Consider the following 22,254-nt stretch of genomic DNA (forward strand, 5'->3'; position numbering starts at 1 on the left):
TCCGCTACATCAAGCCGGTGCCGGGCCTGGCCCTCAGGGAGTACCTTTATGGCGCCGGCGGGACTGAGGAGCCCTCGGGCGGGCCCCCCGAGGGCGGCGCGACCCCGACCCCGGAGACCCCCGCCCCGCCGACGCGGGAGACCTGCTACTTCCTCAACGCCACCATCCTGTTCCTGTTCCGGGAGCTGCGGGACACCGCGCTGGCCCGCCGCTGGGTCACCAAGAAGATCAAGGTGGAGTTCGAGGAGCTGCTGCAGACCAAGACGGCCGGGCGCCTGCTGGAGGGGCTGAGCCTGCGGGACGTGTTCCTGGGCGAAACAGTGCCCTTCATCAAGACCATCCGGCTCGTCCGGCCCGTGGTGCCCTCGGCCAGCGGAGAGCCCGACGGCCCCGAGGGGGAGGCGCTGCCCGCCACCTGCCCCGAGGAGCTGGCCTTCGAGGCAGAGGTGGAGTACAACGGGGGCTTCCACCTGGCCATCGACGTGGACTTAGTCTTCGGCAAGTCCGCCTACCTGTTCGTCAAGTTGTCCCGAGTGGTGGGGAGGCTGCGCTTCGTCCTCACGCGCGTGCCCTTCACCCACTGGTTCTTCTCCTTCGTGGAGGACCCGCTGATCGACTTCGAGGTGCGTTCCCAGTTTGAAGGGCGGCCCATGCCCCAGCTCACCTCCATCATCGTCAACCAGCTCAAGAAAATCATCAAGCGCAAGCACACCCTTCCGAGTTACAAGATCAGGTGAGAGGCGGGTGGGGGAGAGGTATCCCACAGGTGCGGGGACCTGGCTGCTGGGAGTCTGGGCCTGGCGGGAGGCTGCTGCCTTGTGGCGTGGGAAGGACAAAGGCTTCTCCCCGGCCCCTGCCTTTCTAGGGATCTTCCCAACCCAGGACAGGGCCCGGGATAACGGCCAGGAGTGCACACCTTTGCTCCCAAAGGGCGTTAACGTGAGCTAGAAACCTTTTGGCACGTTCTCGGGCACGCAGGCTGCTGTCAGCATGGGTGGAAGCAGCATGCCGAAAATAGAAGGGAAATCCACCCGCATCCCCAGGGTCCGCTCTGGGGCTGTTGAGAAACTCTTCCTCCTATATGTGGTTGCTGCACTGAGAGCACTTTGCAGCATCACCCTGGCCACGTTGAGAAATTGTTCCTGGGCACAAAGTACAGGCAGGAAGAATGTGCCGGTAAGGCCAGGGCCGTTATATTTTACAACTGCAGGTCGTTTTTGCTATGACAACTTTCAAGAAGAGAGAGTGTCTGTTGTAAAGGAATACGTTTCCATGGCAAATTGGAAAGGAGTTGGGAGCCTGTGCATACTGTAGTTCTCTGTACACTTTATGTCAACGTCATCTGCCCTTTCAGCATAGGTTGGATAGCACAGACCCACCCAGACTCTGCCCCTCGTGTGTCAGCTCTCTATGGCTGTAAGTTCTTCACACAGTACCTGAAATCACCCTGCAGGTAGAATTTTAATGATAGGTAGTGATTTTAACTTTTAAAAGCTGTCTTGCATTTGGTGGTTTAATTTTATGTGATATAGTGTTTGATTCATTTGCAAGTTTTTTTGCTTTTTTGTTTTTTGTTTTTGTTTTAAATATAGAAGAAGTGGAAGAAGAAAGGAAGTTTTGTAAAAACCAGACTTGGGTCTGGGGAAGGCTTGTTGTTATTGGAGTGGAAATGGTCATACATGGCTATTTCTTCTAAAACATGAATTTTTAATATCACCTTCAGTCTTACTTTGTGTTCATTAAAATGTTTGACCTTTTTGGTTTTGTCCTTTTTTATAAAATTATATCAATCTGGTATTTGCCTTACCCAGTGCCCTTTAGTGGAAGTTGCCTATTTCTAGATCACTAATTTTCTATCACAGTCTCAAGCATCAGTGACCCAGATAATCCAGAAATATTTTATGTTTGGATTTGAGATGGATTACTGACTTGTGTATGTGGCAGATTTACCTTACTAATTATGTTTTGTTTAAGCTAATAGCCCAGAGTGACAGCTTAAAACTGTCAGGTGGCAGGAGAGATTTGCTTTAGAATGGAAATGCTTCCATAGATTTATTTGCAGAGAATAGTGGACTGGATGTTCACTGTGTTTGATTTCCTGTTCTGTGAAGTAGAACATACTTTATGGAACCAGTTCTTTGAGCTTTGGAATTTAAGTGACTAAATTATAAATGAGTTCTAGTAAGCAGTGAGAGATTTATAGCAGCATATTGCTAAGAAAGTCATGTGAAAAGTTGTTACAGATTTTAATAGTCTGTGGCTATTTCGATTCTGATATTTTCTGTGTAAATTTCAGATAATAACATTTGACTGAGTTGTTATTATTTGGAGGTTATTTGCAGAATAGCCAATGGCAGTGAGGTTGCATACCATTTTGAGAGGTGGTTTTTTGTTTTTTGGTTTTTGTTTTTTATTCAGACTTGGAATTCAGTTAAATCTGAAGGAAATTATGAATAAGAGTTATGGAGCCAGTAATAGGTTTATTGCTTTGAAGGAACTTTATCATCTGTATCATCGAATAGCATCACCATTTAAAATATAGCAAAATGCTTTCACTTACTATATCCAAAGGATTTTTAAAAAACATAGCTTGTGCTTGGGTTAGTATGGTATTTCGACTTTTAAACCTTAAACATTAAATGATCACCTCCAGAAATGTACACATTTATGCTTTTTATATTAGAAGGCATTTCAGTAGTCAACCAATAAATACTGCACAGAATGTATCACTCAGTCTGCAAATATTTATCATACAACCACTATGTGCTTAGTATTCTAGGTACTGGGGCTTCCATACTGAGCAACTTTAATCCTTGCAGAGCTTAGAGTTTAGTGAGAATTGAGTTAGCCATCTTTAACAATATTTAAACTAGAAAGTGATTGATAGGGTAGAAGTAACTAAGAAGGTGATTTTAGTTTAGTAAAAGAAAACAAGTGAGATGATGAAAAAGACTGATTTAAGCAAGGGTTGAGTTTTCTTATCTGTGTAGCTGTTCAACCAGAAAAGTGTTTTAAACTACTAAAGTGGTGCAGATTCAAGTTTCAGCTAAGAGAATGAATTAAAACACTTTTAAGATGTATCACAATTCTAATGAGAATTAAAGTAGCTAATAGTTAGCCTTTTTTATAGGTAAGGGAATGGTGCTCAGAGTGGTTAAAGTCACACAGCTGTCAAATTGTGAAATCCAGCTCTAATAAAGCCAGGCTGCCTTTTTCTTAAACTTTTTCTTAAACTGCCTTGTTGTTAAGGGATTAAATCTTTGGTTACTGACTCACATAGCATTTCTTTTTTAATACAGTAAATTTGTTTCCAAATAGAAGGTCTTGCTAGTTTATCCTTTTTAGCCATCTAATCTACTTAGTAGAGCTAAAGCAGTAAAGAAAATTGTATCGAGTCTTCCTATCCTTTGGCACCTACGTAACAGAAATATCTTGCCAATTAACATTGTTGTCACTTCTTCCTTCCTTTATTTATTTTACCATTTTCATGTGAAGGTGGCTCATCAGGACTGCCAGTTCCTGATGTTTCTTCTAGAGATGCAAAGAATCTCAAGTGAGTGCTTTCTAAGGACCCAGCTGATTGACACTTCATTTTACCCAACTAACACAGTTTGTAAAACATTATAATATTTTTTAAATGAGCTTTAATATGTATACATTTTCTATATATTATAATTCTAACTTTAATAATGGAATTCTAAATCTAGCCACTTCAATGTTAGTTGTTTTATTTTTTTCCTGAAATGTAGTATTTTTTAAAAAAATTAACCCCAAAATTAGTCTTCAAGAGAAAAATTACCACTAATGTTCTTGACTACATGAAGAATCCATCATGAAATCTGAGTGTAATAAATAGTCTTGGGAGTTTAGGGTCTAGGAGTTGCATATTTGAGGTTCTTACTGAGGCTTCTGCTCCTAGGGTATTGCTGTGTAGCTAGCACTGGTAGCATACTGTAAGGCCAAACTCAGTTTGCAAGTACTTTTTATTTGGCCTGCATTGTGTTTTTTTGTTAGTTTATTTCTTATTTGCCAACATTTAAAAATGGAAGATTTTGCATAATTTGGATTTCTGGCTTCTCTTAGGAAAAATTGGAAGACTTTGTATCACCAGGGCTGCATTCTGTAGCAATAATAGGATGGGGAGATGGAGTCCAGTAGCACCTGCATGAAGCCCTTGTATGTAGTTTACAGTTCCCACTTACTTGCTACACTTAACTAATGGTAGTTGCCTGACCTGCCTTCATGTGAATTTGAGACCCTTACTTAATGGGGAACATTATTGTTTCTAATCAGTGAAAATGGTAATTAATAGCTAGATAGTAGAGAATGATAATTTTTACCCCTTTTAAACATTATATCTTTAAAAGGACTTTCATTGAGCAATTTTATTTTATAAAAGACATGTTGAATTTTTTTTTAATTCTGCCAGAATTTTTTTAAATCTCTTGAAGCATTTTCTATTTCTCTGTAGTATAGTGATAGTAAAGTAGATAATGGCTGCTTTTCACTTCTCTGGTCTCCAAGTACAGGAGCGGGCATCTACGTATTGACATTATTTGAATTTAATGAATGAGTAAGGAACCAATATTTGGAAAAAATGTCACTTTTCAAGTTCATGGAATGTATTCTGAACATGACTATTTTTACAGTAACTGTTTTTTTACTCCTGAAAAACGTTCTAATATATATTTGTGGAAATTTTCAAATATTCTTGGTAACTGGAAATTGAGGAGGGCCACTGTCCCCACTAAAGGCAAGGACACGGCTGTATTTAGTTAGAGCTTTTTTCATCTTTGTATTTATCTATATCTTCTCTAAACACACCATTAATTTCAGAGAACTAAATTAGGCTTGGTCTGGAAAGCCTCTTATTTTATTAATGTGGTTTACAATTGAATTATTTCTTCCTCGGTCTTCTGAGATGAGGAAGAAAAACATTTAATGTTAATTATTGCTTTTTTATTTTACTGATTATATGAAGTAAAGGTGGTTTTGATCCATGTCTTAAAAACTTTCAAAGTAAATTTGCTGCAAGCTGACAAAATTATTTGTAAAGTTAAGTGTAATATACTGTATGTATTGACTTTTTCATACTTTTCTTTCTATATATGGACAGCTTTTAAAAGATGTCTTTACTTAGGCTAGAATATACTTTTAAAAAGTTACTGCAATTCCTTAGTGATTGTAGGAATCATAGTTTTGTTTACTAATGTTAGGAAACCTAACCTTTGATACTTTGGGAGACCAGAGACAAGAACATTAGTGTTATCACTCTAGCTATTCTGGAGTAATGATGTAGTAGTAGCTAACTTTTTATCTGTTGTGCTTTCTCTCGTGCTACTGCTCAGATGAATATCTATATAAGTGGAATCGAAAGACCATTGTCTTAGAGATAAATAATTGTTTTCGAAAGTAATTTATTTTCAGTAACTACTTCCTGAAGACGACCAATACTTAGCGTTGGGGTGGGTAATGTGAAGGTGATAAAAATGGTTGTAACATAGTTCATGCTGTCAAGGCGGTGAGTCTTTCTAAGGAAAACAAACAACAATTAAAGCTCATTGTAATGACATCTGGATATATTTAAGACCTTCAGTTTTATGAGGAACGAGAAGAGGAGAGATCAGTATCTTTGCTAAGGCAAACACCTAATTATTGTGTGTTGTATAATATTTTGTGACTTTAATTTCCCTAGTACACCTAAATATACTCCAGTTTAGTGCTGGTTTTACTTTTTGCAAGAAGAGTTTTCTTAAAGCTACTTTGAATTATTGTGATTTAGGCATTTAAAAAACTTGATAGAAAATAATGAATTGATAAATTAAATCTTTGCTCTAGAAATTTGATTTGCACATTGAAGGGAGAAGAGTAATTATGAGAAGACTTAGATTCTAATCAGTAATGTACACGTCTGTTGGCTTTCTGGGAAAGCCCCAGTTTGTTCCTGGAAATAGCGAAAGCAGATCAACATAAAGTTGATTGTATTGGAGGAGCATGCCTAATCAAACAGTTAATTTTGATTTACAAATGTTACTAATGATCTATTAGATGATACAGAGGCAGGATAATAAAATCACTTTGCTAGCTATATGCCAGGTATTGTGTGGGCAGTCCCATACACTTGCTATCTAACTTAAATAGTTAAAACTGCTGTGTGGGAGAGGTTGGTATCTCATTTTTGAAGATATGGAAACTTGAGACTTAGTGGTGTTAGTGACTTTCTCAAATTCTTAAAATAAAAATTCCTGGACTCCCAAAGTCTGTTCCATGTTATTTCTGCAGAGATAAACCAACTGTTACTCTTAGCCAGGGGTTTGCAAACAAGTCAATATTAGGCCCATAAGTTAAGACTTGTTTTTACAGTTACGTTTTACATGTGAAGTTGTTCAAAAAAGGAAAAAGAAGACTGCAACAGACCACACGCACTCACAGATTCTAAAATATTTACTATCTGGACCTTTATTAAAAAAAAAAAAGTTTATTAATCCCTACTCTAAACTCTTAAAAAAATCTAAAAAATGAAAAACTATGCTTAAATGCCTACAAAAAAGGGGAACACATATGCATATACGTCAAAAGGCACTTTCAGACTTTTTTTGAAGGTACTATCTTTTTGGAAAACTGCATACATACTCTGCAGAAAAATGCATAAACAAGTTTTCATTCAATTTCATGAAATTTATAGTCCAGTCAAAATCTATCTAGGGTCCATAGACTCCAGGTTGGATAGTAAACACAGACAGAAGGATGCAACTTTGTTGCCATAAATATAACTAAAACTAACATGCTAAAATAAACAGTAAGCACTTCATAATTTTATCCAAGAAAGTGCAACCTCTCTCCCTTTTAAGATTCCTTGTAGCAGGCTGAGACATTTTGAATCAGTTGTTCAATAAGAACATCTGACATTTCAAGTTAGAGTTTCTACCACTAAATACCTTGTTTAGAAGTTAAATACTGACCCAGCATTTCTTCTCATCACATGCTCCAGTTTCACAGAACAATGTCACCAGGAAAACAAGTGCTAGTAAATCCCTTTATTCCTTCCGAAAGTCACAGGACCTAACCCCACTTTTGGCATGGCATCAGAGCACATCACGCTTCATTGGAAAGTCATAAAGCAACCACCTGGTTATTAGAAGTTTTACAGAGTAGTTCAAAATCTCTCTTACCACATCGCTAAGACTGGCATAAAACCACATACTTACTGTATTTGTACTAGGGAAGAATGAAGTATAAGTGTTAATTATTTACCTTCAGATGAGCACAACAGCAGGTGCTAAATAAAAACTGCCAGTACTAGGGAATGATTTCATTCTTTTGAGTTGAGGGTATAGAGAAGCACTTAAGTTGTCTTCCAGGAGACAGAGCTTTGGAGTAATGTATACCTGACTTCAGCACTATACTGAGCCAGAGACGTTGGGCAAAAGGTCTTATCTTCCCTTAGTCTCATTGTCTGTATCTGTAAAATGGAAGTGGGAATAATACCTAATTGGATGTAATAAATGTCACATATGATACCTACTGAATAAATGTATCTTTCCTTTAGTAACCAATTGAAAATACACATTTATTGATTATCCTACATTTGTCAGACATTTTTCTAGATATATGTCAGACATTTTTCTAGATATATGTCAGACATTTGCTAGGTGACACATTCAAATTTTCTCCCTTTCAAATGAGTGATAAGCTCATTATAAAAATTTAGTTAAAAACTATGAAATATCAAAATGAACATTCTCCTGTAATATCTTTAAAGAAAACTATTAAATTTGAGGACGATTCTTCCATATTTTTTTCTAAATGTATTCTAATTTATAAAAAAAGAGTCATAGTTGGTACTGTTAGTAGCTTGCCTTTTTTTTCTTTTTGCTTTCTGTATCTTGGGTTTTCTAAATATACCTTCTTCATTGTTTTAACAGATGCTTAGAATTACGTTGATCAGATGTACCATAAGTTAACTGATTCCTTGTTGGGTTTTTTTTTTGTTGTTCAGTTTCTCACTAATATAAATAATGGTACTGTAAACATTTTTTTACCTACATCTTTGTATGGATACTAGACTTTTTTCTTCTGAAGTTTTTTAGTCGTATTTCTTTCTTTCTTTTTTTTGGGGGGGGGCTAGGTTTTTGCAGATATTCAAATAGTTTTTAGGATCAAAAAGAAGTTAAAAATCTACTCTCCCTTTTAATTTCATACCCCTGAAAATGTTAAGTTTGAGATGTGCGCTTAACTATATGCTGAAACACATATGTACAGGTCTCATTTACTGGGGAGGTGCCTCTCTCTCCCTCTTCCTCTTCCCCTCCCCTCTCTTTCTCCTTCATAATAAAATGGAAGAGTAGAATATAAATGTGACCCTGCAAATTGGTTTGTATGTGTAATGTGGACATCCCTCCAGGCAGTGTGTATGGGTCTAACTCATTCACTGCTTTACTCCACTCCTGGCCATTCTCTCTAGCTCTGGAGTTGTCTTCTATAACTCTTCCTTTCACTTAGACTGTTCTGGCCTCCTGGCTGTTCTCATACTCCAAGCATGTGCCCATCACAAGGCCTTTGCTACTTGTTCTTCAGGAGTGTTTTTCCCACAGAGAGCCAAGGAGTTCACCCCATCACTTTTCAGGTCTCTGCTTAAATGTCACCTTTCGACTATCCTATATAAAAAGCACGTTAGTCCTTTAAATGCCTGAATTTATTTTGCACAAACTTTTTATCAATGTGTGTGCGTATGTATGTATGTGTGTGTTTGCGTGGCTGTATACAGAAACTGCCCAAATCCTAAGGGTATGCTTGATAAATTTTCACAAAGTGAACTCAGCCATGTAACTGAAATGCTGAGATTTTGAATTAAAGAATACCTGTATTCTTTGAATTTCTTAAACTATATGGAACATATCTTAACCTTTTTTTTTTTTTTAATGGTTGAAGGTTGTCAGAAACACAGGCTGGTGATATTTAATCCAATTCTCATTGTAAAATCAGTATTGAAGAAGAGTGCTCCTCCCCCTAAACACACACACACACACACACACACACACACACACACACACACACACACAGCAATTATGCTGATTGATTTCCTCAGCATTTCACAGTGTTGACTTCAGGTCCTATGAGGCGCCTTATGAACTCTCCTCCTCTCATTTCCACACACAAGCAGAAACAAAACAAATGTGTTTGCAAGACACTCCAGAAGCCTTGGTTTTTTAATTCCACATTCTTAGGAAAGGCCAACATTGATAAATTGTAGGTTTTACTTTCTTTGGACTGATATAGAATAACAATAAAATTTATTTGCACTGGTTGGGCATAATTACCAATATTATGAAATCAGCAGAGTGCTTTGGAACATGTATTTCTTTCTTCTCTAATCACACATTGGGTATTCATGCCCATGAATTCTTCATATTTTACAGGGAGAGTGGGACTGATGATATGGTGGGTGGAATACTGAAATGTCTGTGCTTTGATTTGCATTACATTGGTAAAAGAGCTATAAAGTTTCCCACTCTCTAGCATAATTAGTTCTTAATAGTATGTACTTAAAAATGCTGTGATTAGCACAGTAAAATATTTTAGTTGGGTTTATTCTTTTGTAATAAGTACCTGCTTTGTTTACTACGTTTCTTGGTAAGGTACAAGCCTGTAAAACAGGTATTTGTGACCTTAAGTATGTTTAGAAATGGTGTTTCTCCTAGGATCAACTCCCTATCCTACCTGTATAATCTGCAGTTATAAGTGACATCTATTCTTTTTGCTGTAAAATCTTAAGTAGCAATAATAAGGAGATATAATTTCTGTTTAGTAGCTGGCTACAAGAATTTAAATTTTGAAAAATGACTGTATTCTGTTCTTAGAACTATTTTATGCAGATATCAATATCTACTAAATAGTGCACCTCGTGTTTATGTTGTATGCCAACTTGCACACAATAGTCTCATGAATACTAGATTAAACTCACACTCATTACTAAGGATGATCATGATTGCTGACTACAGTCTTGCTACCTTAGTCATTTGGTCAAGCAAGTAAATCATAACTTTTAGTTCTGTGAAACTTGCTGTGGCTGAAGTAAGAGCCATTCTATTATAACCGATTTCATTGTCAGATAATTATTTTTATAATGCATTGAAAATCTTGTTTTATTCTCACCATTACTAAGTATAAGATTATTTTCTGGAAAATTTAGGATAGGTGATATCTGGTCTATTTTAATATTTGGAAGAGTTATTAGTTCTCAGCATTTAACTTTAGATTTTAATGAGGACTAGAATTGCAAACTCGACGTGGAAGAATTTAAAATATGTTCATAGCAAAATATGTCTTCTTTTTTTTTAAACGAATGCCGGAGTGGTGGATAATTTGAATTTAGTTCAAATTTTTTAAGATTAGTGAAGTAGGAGAAAATTTGTGACAGTTTCAGTTCATAGTAAAGCACATGAATACAATTTATCTAAATTATAGGCCATTTTTTAGTAAATTGCTTACTTAAAATATTTGAATAAATTACTCAAAATATTTTAATTTTTTAGTACTGTGAAGTTAGAATTTGGACTCAGTTATTCCAAGATTCATGTCAGTCAACAAGCATTTATTAGACCAGACTCTATGGTAATAATTGGTGGAGCCTTGGATATTCTCTGTGCTTTTTTAAGGTTTTTCTTGAAAGTAATTCAGCCTCTTGCCCTGAAACAGTAGGATTACATAATGAGGAATTTCTGAAATTACTGTTGATTTGTTGATTTAGTATATCCTTGGGCAAATCATGCAACTTGTTATTTTTGAGACTGAAATAAATATCTACAGTTCAAGTTTTTAGAGAAAAGAATTATGTAAATGTAAGGCTTTAATCATTTCTGTTATTTTTGCATAGGTCTAAATTAATATAGGGATTTTTCTCATATACAAGTACAAATCATCTAAAAAATATTTTCATCTAATAAGTTCCATCTTCAGGTAATTAATGAACTAAGAGGATGAAAGAGACACAATATTAAAATCATTTATACTTCAGAAAAAGCTTTGCTACTTTTATCTGGCTAGAAAAAATGAGAAAGCCGGACAGTTAAAATATTAACTCTTTTCTCGTTTCTCTTGTTCAGATCTTTTGCTATTTCTTATTTCATATCTGGAATGGACCTTTTTGTCTGTTTGATACATCTAACTGACTTGAGAAGACCAGACCTCTATTATATACTTTGTTGTTCATGTCTTTACCATAGTAGGAAGGTAATAATTTTGCCTTAAGATGTTTTCTCTTCCTCCATCCACTAGACTTCAGAAAGGATTCAGTTTACTCAGTAAATGTTTGATACCATCTTTGTCCAGGAAACTGTGCACTACAAAGAAAATTAGTGCTGAGAGGGAATAAATAAGTCTTTCGTTCCTTTAGATTTTTTTTAATAGGGAGAAACAATGTACTTAAAGTAAGATAATAGGTTACAACTTAAAACTTTAGAAGAATTGCCATAACTAAAGGTTGTTATTTACTATCTATCTACCCTCAGTGGTTTTCAAAGTGTAAAGTGTGGTTTGGAGATTCTTTTGGATCTGCATGGAGGTGTCTACCAAGTTGAAACTATTCTCATAGTAATACAAAAATGTTATCTGCCTCTTTCCGCTCTCATTGTCTTACATGAGACAGAATGTCCTACAGTGGAGTTTTCCAGGAGCTTCACAATGTGATGACATTATCACCCTGATGGCTAATGGAATGTAAGCTTGTGTATTCTTTTGTTTATAAGCGTTAATTTTAATTTCTAATGTCATTTTAAATATAAATAGAATTCTAATTTAAATATCAGTAGATATAACCCACATACACAACAGCTCTTTGGAGTCCAAATCCTTTCTAAAAATATAAAGGGATCCTGTGAACAGAATTTTTGAGAACTGTTGGTCTAACCTAAAGTTTGCTTTTTATTTTATTTTTTTTTTACCATATGTAAAGAAGGTGCCCTATTACCTCACTTTCCTAGTCAGCTTTAATAAATATTAGCTACATACATTATTTTCAGTTGATTTATAGTATTGCTTGTACGCGCTCGTGTTGAAAGGAGCGCAGGGTTGAATGGATCTGTTGCAGTTTTGACTGTAACATTTGCTATGTGATCACAGAAAGCCACATGAACTTCTTCCTTAGTTTCTTCATATGTGAAATAAGACTTAAAAGGCTGTACATTGTCGTGAGTCATGAGAATCAAGGATGTATATGAAAATATGTAATTTACAGATATGCTAGAAACAGAGACAGTAATTTTTATATCTCCTATTTAAAGGCATGCTTTTGGGGTGGTTAAAGAGAAATAGAAGGTTCTCAGGGTTCTGTTCCCCCACTTTTTTTTGAAGCTTTGTGAAAGGTGAGAATTTTAATTTTATCGGTCATAGGCTATGGTAAGGGACCGTCATATTATGGGTTGTGATGAACATAAAAAGATATGAGATTTATCAGACACTGTCAAGAGAATTAGTTTGTTTCCCTGTGCAATTCATCTCATTTGATACTTTATCTCTAGTGTACAGGATATCCGTTAACATTGACTTGCCTTTGAGTCACCAGCTATTGAGTTCTATTATGAGGGACCTGCAGCCTCTAGTATTCAGTCTTGTTCAGCATATATAGAAAACCACTTCACAAAATTGTGAAGCATTGTAGTTACTGATTATTCTGTGCACAATTAGGAATTTGGATTAATGTGATCATCGATTAGGTAGAGGGTATATAGACGAGTTGGGGGGCGTAGTAACAATATTTGTTTTCCTTGTTCTTATTAGTATCATAACTATTTTGGAGTACTCCCTAGGAGTACAGAAATTAAAATAATTTTCCCAAGTATGAACTTTGTCAGCATAGTGCACACAAAGGAATTCTATAAACAGAACAGTTCTCCATGGGTTTCCATAGGTCAGTTTCTTAATATATTCCGTTTAATATAAGCCTTGGGTATAAAGCTTAATGACACAGGTAGAAAGGTGATACCTAGGGTAGGTTAATTTGTTTCCGTGCACTTGCAAGTTGATATCCTCACAAAGAACACAATTTTTAAAGAATCTACTAATGTGACTGAAATCATGGCCATGTGGAATCTAGAGTCTGAGGAAGACTAACAGCTATGACCTTGAACATCAAACATGGTGAATGCTGAGTCTTGAAATAATTCCTTGTAGAAAGGAAGGCATTTGCTGTTTAAGATGTCTCTAGGAGACCAGCCTTAAAATAGATAAATAGAAAGTGTGATAGGAAATATTTCTAGAGCACCTCTCTGTGCCAAATGCTTTATGTGAACTTTCTCATCTAATCCTTACAATAACCCTATAAGATAGGTGCTAATTACTGTCTTCTACAGACGAAGAAACTGAAGCTCTCAAAGTTGAAGTAGCTTGCCCAAGTTCTCAAAGTTAGTGTTGGAACCCAAAAACAAAACCAAGTACTGATTCTAAAACCTGTGTGCTTAACACTGCTTTAAACTGCCTTGTCAGAAAGAAGCTGAGAAGTGAAGGATGCTAAGTGCTTTTCATTATTTTATGTAATTCTTATAATAGCACTATGAAGTAGGTATAATTTTTTATCTTCCTTTTGCACATTAGGAAACTGAGGCTTGAAGTCAGAGTTTGCTCAAGGTCATATTGCTGGGAAGTGGCAGAATGGGATTCCAAGCCCAGCTGCCTGGCTCCAGAGTCTGCTCTGTACTGCCTGTCATGTATGTTCCCTTCCCTCATAATTTAGTTGGGAGGATGGGGTGGTATGGGGAGAGCCGGAGAGAAACAGACATGTAAACAGGGTGAGTGGTGGCATAATAGAAGTGTATAAAGTGCTTTTAGAACACCGATGAGGAAGCAATTACCAGATGGTAGAGGAGCAAGGACAGGTAACAAAGAGGAGGTGACTTTGAAATAGAACTTGAATAGTGAAAAGGAGCTTACTATATGGGGCTAGTTATAAGATCAGAGTGGTTAGCAGGTAGGGTCTCAGGAGAAATAATATGGCAGCACTAACCTTAGTAAGCATGGAGCTTGGAGTATGAATGAAATCCCTTTTCGATATAATATCATTGAATTAACAAGTAAAATTAAAAATTTGAAAGTTTGGTTCATGGTTTACCAGTACATATAGAAAATTAAGAGTATTTCGAACCACTTATACTTTGTTTTATTTCTACCATATATCTAGTTTTGTATTAGCATACCATACTTACATAATAGCACGCACCATAAAATTATGGCTAATTGAGGTTTTGTAATGATATGTAAATACAGCAGCAGAACTCATTATTTAAAGGAATATTGAGATAACCTTTGAAGAACAATAAACAAAGAAACATTTTGAAAATGATCACTCCTGATATATCTGGTTTATATATTTGGTTTAGGAGAATTTGGAGCACACTTACGTTTGCTAATTCCTAATGTGAGAGAGCCAAGACTGTCAGACTAAAAGGCAAAAACCACACAGAGCTCCCAATTGCCTGTTTATAGCTGCTTGTTCTACTTTCTTCCTTAGGCAGGAAATAGTGTTGTTTGTATTGCTGAGCCTGAAATAAGACTGTAGTGTCTGAATGTGTAACTTTGATTGATCTCTCTATTCTCAAGTAAGCATAGCTGTTGAAGGGATGAAATGGCACTTGAGCCGTTAAGGGACATTTTCAGTTGAGACGCAGGAGGATGGGATGGAAGTACAGTGTAAGTAGAATAGCAAAGGGACGGAATCAGGACAGTGTGTGATATCTTTGGAGATTCAGTGAGGAAGCCAATTTGATAAAAGTTGAGCATAGATCATAGGTAAGGAAGAAAACCAGTATTTGTGTGCCCATTACACTCCAGGAACTCTACTAGGTGCTTCACATCTGTGAACTCTAAATCTTTGTAATATCCCTGTGAGATAGCTTTTTATTGAAGTATTTTTAAGAAGATGAAACAATATCAGAAATCACAATATTCTAACTAATCAGTGAAAACCTGAACCAGGCCAGTGGCAAAGAGAACAGTAGAAGAGACACTTTGGCATAGATGGAGGGGAATGGAGGTAGACCTGATTGGTTGTCAGAAGAGGAGGAGTAAAAGGTAACTTCAGATTTCTGAGTGTCTGAAATTGATGCCAGTAAGAGAAAACAGGAGAGGAGGAACAAGTTTGAAGAAAAAATGTTTAATTTACTTTTAAACATCAATATATGGAACTTACAGAAGCAGTGAGAACAACTGATGTTGCTAAGGAAATTGTAGAAGAGAAAGAAAACAGGAAGAGAGAACCCAGGTCGTTTTAATATACAGAACAAGCCTCTCCTAATTCTTCACTGTGGATAATTTCTAAGTTACTCAGGAATTAAGAGAACAGTTCAGTGAATCCCCATTATCCGTAGCCAGATGATGATTAACTTGTGGCCACTTTTGATCATCTTTATCTGCCTACACTCCACTCCACTGATTATTTTGAAACAAATCTCTAGGAGTTGGGACAATAATCTATATTCGTATGATTCTAAATTTTGTGATCTTTTCACTACACCTTCCCTCCTTGACAAAGCTTCATCCAACCTCTGCCTGAATATTTCTAGAGATAGAAGAAGGCATGCAACACATTGAGGTAGCTGTGCCCTTTTTTGATTCTCATTATTAGAAAGCTTTCCCATTTATGGCGTTGAAAACTCTAGCAGATTTATTACTTTGACAAGGATACAAAAGCCTATGCTGAAGTCAAGTGTAGATTTAGACTTTAGAATATTTTTATATTGGATTTGTAGTAAAGCCTTTTTCTCTAACGATCAGAGTGTTTGCAAACAGTTTTTCTGCTGCCATGTGATGGAGTTGTCACCAGCTGGCATTCAGGGTGCTTAAAGAGCAGTCTTGAAGAAACATCCCAGAGCAAAAACATATTTTAGACATTAAAAAGATTCTCTCAGATCCACATATGAGAAAAAGGCTTCGCTTCTCTTGTAGATGTAAATTTTAATTATATATTTTTTAAATGTCCCCAAAGTAGTGCTCATTTTTAAATTAAATGTTTTTTCTTTTAAAGTTTTACTAACTTATAACTCACCACTTAAAAAGTACACTAATCATAAAAATTCAGTGAATTTTTATGAAGTGAACATAAAGAATTCAAAACAAGCAATAGAATATCACCAACAACTAGGAAGTTTCTCATATGCCACCCAGCCACTACCTAGTCACTGATCTGCCTAAGAATAACTACTGTCCTGACTTCTACCACCATTGCTTTTTGGGGGTTTTGTGTTGTTTTGCCTGTTTTTGAACTTTACATTGAGTCATACTGTATGCATCCATTGTTTTTCTAGCTTCTTGGGCTTAATAGTATGTTTATGAGATTAATCCATGTTACTGTGTATAGATGTAGTTTGTTCATTATGTTTGCTGTGAGGATTCCACTATATGAATGTACCTCAATTTATCCCTTCTATTGTTAATGGTCAGTTGGATTAATGCTGTTATGAATATTCTTATACATGTCTTTTGGTGAATATTGGTGCACATTTCTATTGGATGTATCTAGGAGTAGGATTGGTGGGTCATTGGTTACACATCTATTCAGATTTGGCAGATATTGCCATACAGTTTTCAAAATAGTTACAATAGTCTACACTAGCAGTTTCATATCCTCTTCAACATTTGGTATATGTCTGTCTTTTCATTTTAGTTAATGTACATCATTTAAAAATCAACTTAAAAATCAAATATAACAGGAGGACTTAGAATGAAAATTAGCAGTTACTTCTTTCTAAACCCTCTACATTCCTCCTCTAAGTCACACTCTTCGGAAGCAACCATTTGTGACTATTTCTATTTTTAACACCTTTAAAAGGCAATGATTAGGAACGCAGATTTTCGAGCCAGACTGCCATTCTTATCTTGGCTCCACCACTTATTAGCTGTGTAACTTTGAGCAAGTTATTTAACCTCTCTGTGTCCCAGTTTCCTCATCTACAGCATGGAGATTAATTATAGCACCTATGTCATAGAACTGTTATGAGAATTAATAAATATAACTCCTTTTACATGGTAAATATTCAGTAAATGTTAGCTATACTAATTAATTATGGTGTTCATTATTGCCCAACAATGTCATATAGCTGTTCATGATTCAACAACTATTGATTGACAGCCTACTAAGATAGATAAGGAGTTAGCTAAGTTTCTGTTTCTGTGTACCATCAGAAAACAGGATGGTAATCAAATCCACCTCAGGGACTGTAGACTAGGCTCTGGAGTTACATTTGAGTTTTGTTATGGACTGGACTGTGTCCCCCCCACATTCATATATTGTATGTATGTTGGTGTACTTACTGTAACTGTATTTGAGATAGGTCCTTTAAGGAGGTAATTAGGTTAAATGAGGTCACAAGGATGGAGCCCTAATCTAGTAGGACTGATGTTCTTTAAGAAGAGCAAAGATAGCAGGAGGATGTGTGCAGAGAAAACAAGCCATGAGAAGCAAGAAGGTGGCTGTCTACAAGCCATGGAGAGAGGCCTCACTAGAAACCAGCTCTCTTGACATCTTGATCTTGGACTTCCAGCTTCCAGAACTGTGAGAAAATCAATGTTTTTTAAGCCACCTGGTAATATAGGTTCCAGTTTTGGCTTCAGTGTATAGTATTCGTGAGGCCTCTAAGACTGTTTCCTTATGAACAGTGTGCTATGCCTTGTTTGCCACTTGTTGTAAGGATTCAGTAAGCAAATATAATAGTTTCCTCCTTGTCCATGGGGATAAGTTCCAAGACCCCCATTGGATGCCTGAAACTGTGGATAGTACCAGACCCTATTTATACTGATTTTTCCTCTACATACTGACCTATGATAAAGTTTAATGCCTTGTCCATCTTAACTAAGTACTTATCCCACATTGTGGCAGTAACTCGTAGTTTGAGGAATAACAGCAAAACTACCACAAATTTCTTTTTTCTTCTTCACAATTTCAAGATCTTAGCAAGCTCTCGTAGGCTTACAGTTGTTTTCCTTTCCTCATTAAGTCAAGAACTTTCACCTTTTCACTACTCCGTCACTTTGGGGCCATCATTAAGTAAAATAAACATGCCTTGAACACAAGCACTGCAACATCTCCACAGTTGATTTGATAACTGAGATAGCTACTAAAAGACTAACGGGCAGGGAGCGTATATGGTATGGAAATGCTAGACAAAGGGATGATTCACATCCCAGGCAGAAGCAGGACAGCACAAGATTTCACCTACTCAGTGCACAATTTAAAACTTATAAGTTGTTTATTTCTGGAATTTTTCATTTAATATTTTCAGACAGAAGTTAACCATGGGTAAACGAAACTGTGGAAAGTAAAACTGGATGAGGGGGACTACTGTTAGTGCTTTATCCGTCAGTACCTGGTATGGCAACCATTCAATACACCTTTTTTTGTTTTTTAATAAGCCTTAAAAGGGTCTATAAGTTATTTTAATGGGGCTTTCATATGGTTTTGTTTCTTATTTAATCAGATAATTCTAACCAGACATTTACATATGAAAGCAATGACAAAAGAAATTATTTCTGGATAACTGGGTTGGGTCTTTTTAAAAACTGTCTTATTAAGATATTCATATTCTATACAATTAATCTATTTAAAGCTTGCAATTCAGTAGTTTTTAGTGTATTCACAGATATGTGCAACCATCACCGCAGTCAATTTTAGAACTTTTTTATCACCTCACCCTTCAGCTATCATCCTCTTTACCCACCTACTACCCCCAACCCTAAGCAACCACTGGAATACTTTCTATCTATAATTTCTTTGGTCTGGATTTTCATATGAATGGAGTCATATAATTTTAGCTTTGGGGCTTACTGGCTGCTTATATTATTTCCTTGAATATTTTTTCCACTCCTCCTCTCTCCCCTCTCATCGCGCCTTCACCCCAGGCACTCCTATTGTATGTATGTTGGTGTACTTAATGGTATCCCTCATTTCTCTAAAGCTCAGTTCATTTTCTTCATTTTTTTTTTTTTTCCTCACTGTTCTTTAGTTCGCATAACCTGTATTGCTCTGTCTTCAAATTCACTAATTATTTTCTTCTGCCAGTTCATATCTACCATTGAGAGCTTTGGTGATTTTTTTTATTTCAGTGATTGTACTTTTCCAGAATTCCCACTTGGTTGTTTTTTTTTCTGTTTTTTTTTTGTTTTTTTAATTTCATTAAATTTTTTCAGTTTTCGTATTTATAATGGCTGTTTTGAAGTCTTTTTTGAAAATCCAATACCTGGTCACTCTCACTGGCATTTGTGTTGCCTTTTTTCTCTCTGCTTTGTTGTTCATGCTATCCTATTTCTTTGCATGCCTCATAATTTTTGTTGGAAAGCAGATTGTTTAGATAGCATATTGTAGCAACTCTGGATACTGGTACCTCTCTCCCAGGCTTATTATTTGGAGTTATTTGTTTGTTTTGTGATTGCTTGGATTATTTTATGAAGTCTACTCCCTGCCATGTTAAGTCTCTAACATTGTGTCTGTTGTTTTTAACAGTGCCCTGGGGCATAAAATTTTCTACAAACTCATCCAATAAAATTGGCCCCTTTTAAAAAATAGTTTCTGAGGTCAGTGTTTGATATTTGTTCTGACCCCAGGAAAGCTCCTCCAGCTGTCTTATTCCTGATTCTCTCCTGCAAACTAGGCTGTATCTTTATTAAAACCACAAATCTCTTCCCAATTGCCTTTCACCACAACCTCCATTGTTCTTGAGAGCACCCTTAAGTTTGAGCTTCTCCATATTCTATTGGAAATGAAGTTAGTTCCTTTGGGAAGCGATTAGGAGCTGTTTTATGGCCTGCCTCTACTTCTACCCCCTCAGCAAAATCTTTGAGCCAGGGCTCTGGAGCTTGGGGTGGAAAGAATGGCAGGCTTTTTTATGCGGTAGCTGAGTGGTAGGTAGAGGTGGAGTGGGAGTGACAGCAGCTCGAGGTCCTCTTGGCCGGCCTTTCTTGGCATAGAACCACGGTGTCGTGAGCCAAGGCAAGGACGAGTACTCTCAGTGTGCTAAATCCAAGGAAGAGTCCCCATTCCACTGGTGGGGGCAGAGAAGGGAGTTCCCAGCTCTTGGCTGCACTTGCCGGGAACTTAGTCTCCGTACTAGTTAGCTGAGATGAGAAGCACCGATGTCCTGCTCCTCACAGGAAGAAAGCCCTCTGCTGGCTTAGGGGGCTTGGCTGCAGCAGTCTGGAGTGGGATCTTCCTTGCTGAGCTTGTTGGAGGGAGCAGACTTCATTCAGACACCATGGGCTCTCACTTTTCTTACCAAATTTTTGTAGGATTTCTCAAGTAGAAGTTTCTTCATTTGTTGTCTACCTTTTCAGAGACTTTAAATGTTTTGTTTCTATTTTTGTTTTAATAATTTTCACCAGTTTCACTGGGGAGCAGGTCCTCATGCTGTCATCTTAGAAGTTGATCTTCCTGGGTTAATTTTTCTAAGTTTTCTATAGGAGAAAGTATAAGTAGCTTATTAAAGAAGGTTAGTTTTCCAGGAACGTGGGTGAGCAAAACAGTGACATTTTTAAGTTGATGGGTTAACAGGAGATAAAGGCTAATGAATTCAGAGGAAGGATAATGTGGTAGGATGGGGAGATAAAAGGAAGACATAGTAGCCTGCCTGTCTGGATCCCTTTATGGGTTTGGGATACTTTTAAAGACTTGGACTTAAATGTTTGAAAACCTAGTCTTAGAGAATGTGAATATGTGGATTCTATTTATTTGCTTGCTGAACAACTAGTATTATCTCACTGTTCAGTTGTGTCATTTTAAAATGGAATACATTTTTCCAATTTAATATATTTTATGCATAAACACTTTTAGCAACCCCCCAGAAGCATTAATAAACCCAAATTAGACTTTGCTTCATATAACAGTGAAGTCACACATCTGTGAGAAAATTTTTTTATTGAATATTAACTTTATACTTGACAAGAAAAGTTGATTCATAGAGCAGCTGTGATATAGCAAACTTGGATTATTATATTCAAAGTTGCTAGTCTGTATAGTGATATTTGTAACTTTTAAAGAGTGACAATTATGTATTCTTCAGGAACCATAAGACTTGTGTGTTAAGACAACATTGTATTAACATGACAGACTTAGTTCCTATTTTTTTTCCTTTCAAATGTTGGTGCCAGTCTGTCTGAATCAAATGATTTCAGGTGAAAATTAAAAAACTGAAAGGGCTTTCTGTTTTTCATCTAGTTCAGAAGCAGAAGAAAAGCACTGAGCATTGTTTGAGTACCTGTTTATCTTCCCCCCAAAAGTTTTTTTTTTTTTAATCCTGTTCATTAGGAAACCATAAGACAAGATTTCTCTCCTTTATGAATATCTTTTAGTATAAATCGTAGTGGGCTATTAATATTTTCTAAATGTTTATTTCACTTTTAATGATGGATTTTTATAAATCAGCTCAACAAATACTTGAATCCTGAGTGTGTGGGGGAGGGGTAAAGACAGTTGCGAGACCAGGTCACATCTGAGATTTCAGGAAGGCATAATATACACAGCAATTTAAGTGACTGCACAGTGAAGAGGAGTGAGAGCAGTGTTGTGATCCGCTATGACTAGGACCTACAGCTTGTTGTAGGAAGTGTTTAGGGTTTGGATTGGCCTTGAGGAGTAGGGAAGACCTCCATTTGTTATTATTAAAGAACAGAAAGTCAACCAGTGAATTTAGAAGTGTAATTGGCTTTATTCATGAATCTACAGCATCTCCTCCAGCTAATAGAAGGGCGCTACGAGGAGTTGTACAAGATGGAAGGTTTTCATAGGCAGAACGAGGGCAGGACAGGGAAGTTTAGAGTGGAATATTTCATGTAAGGTCACTTTCCCTTAAGGGAAGGTATGGAGTCTCATCAGACAACTTACCTCACTAGTGTTGACCAGAAAATTCCAGGTCGATTGGTTTAAAATTCCACTCCTGAAACTACGGATAAGGTAGGTATTAAGTCTTGGTGGAGCCTAGCAAAGTGACTCCATGTGTGGCCTGTCAGTTCTTTTTAGCAGTAGAAAGGCCTGAAAGTAGGAATATGCATGGCATCTTCTGGGTACATGAGGGGACTAGTCACTGTCAGTTATATTCTTTCCACGGAACAGTGCATTCTGAATTTTGATCTTGTACTGTAGGAACACTCTTCCTATCTGATCCAGAAAGAATCTCTCTCCTGTCCCACCCAAGTTTCAGGGACTACAGGTGACCTCTAGATTTTCTTTCTCTTTGTTCTGAGTCTCCTGCCTTGTCAATGAGCACATGCCAAAAATCC

The 22,254-nt window shown here is 36.9% G+C and overlaps 1 protein-coding gene across 1 annotated transcript in view; it reads left to right on the forward strand.

Annotated features, from left to right (window-relative positions):
- PDZD8 (PDZ domain containing 8) overlaps positions 1-22,254 on the forward strand; it is a 66,553-nt gene that overhangs the window by 709 nt on the left and 43,590 nt on the right. The window contains exon 2 of the mRNA XM_015596311.2: positions 3-733. Within this exon, the coding sequence (XP_015451797.1) occupies positions 3-733 (731 nt within the window). The remainder of the gene's footprint in view (positions 1-2; positions 734-22,254) is intronic.

This window comes from Pteropus alecto, unplaced genomic scaffold, assembly GCF_000325575.1.
Source record: "Pteropus alecto unplaced genomic scaffold, ASM32557v1 scaffold177, whole genome shotgun sequence".
Lineage (NCBI taxonomy): Eukaryota > Metazoa > Chordata > Mammalia > Chiroptera > Pteropodidae > Pteropus > Pteropus alecto.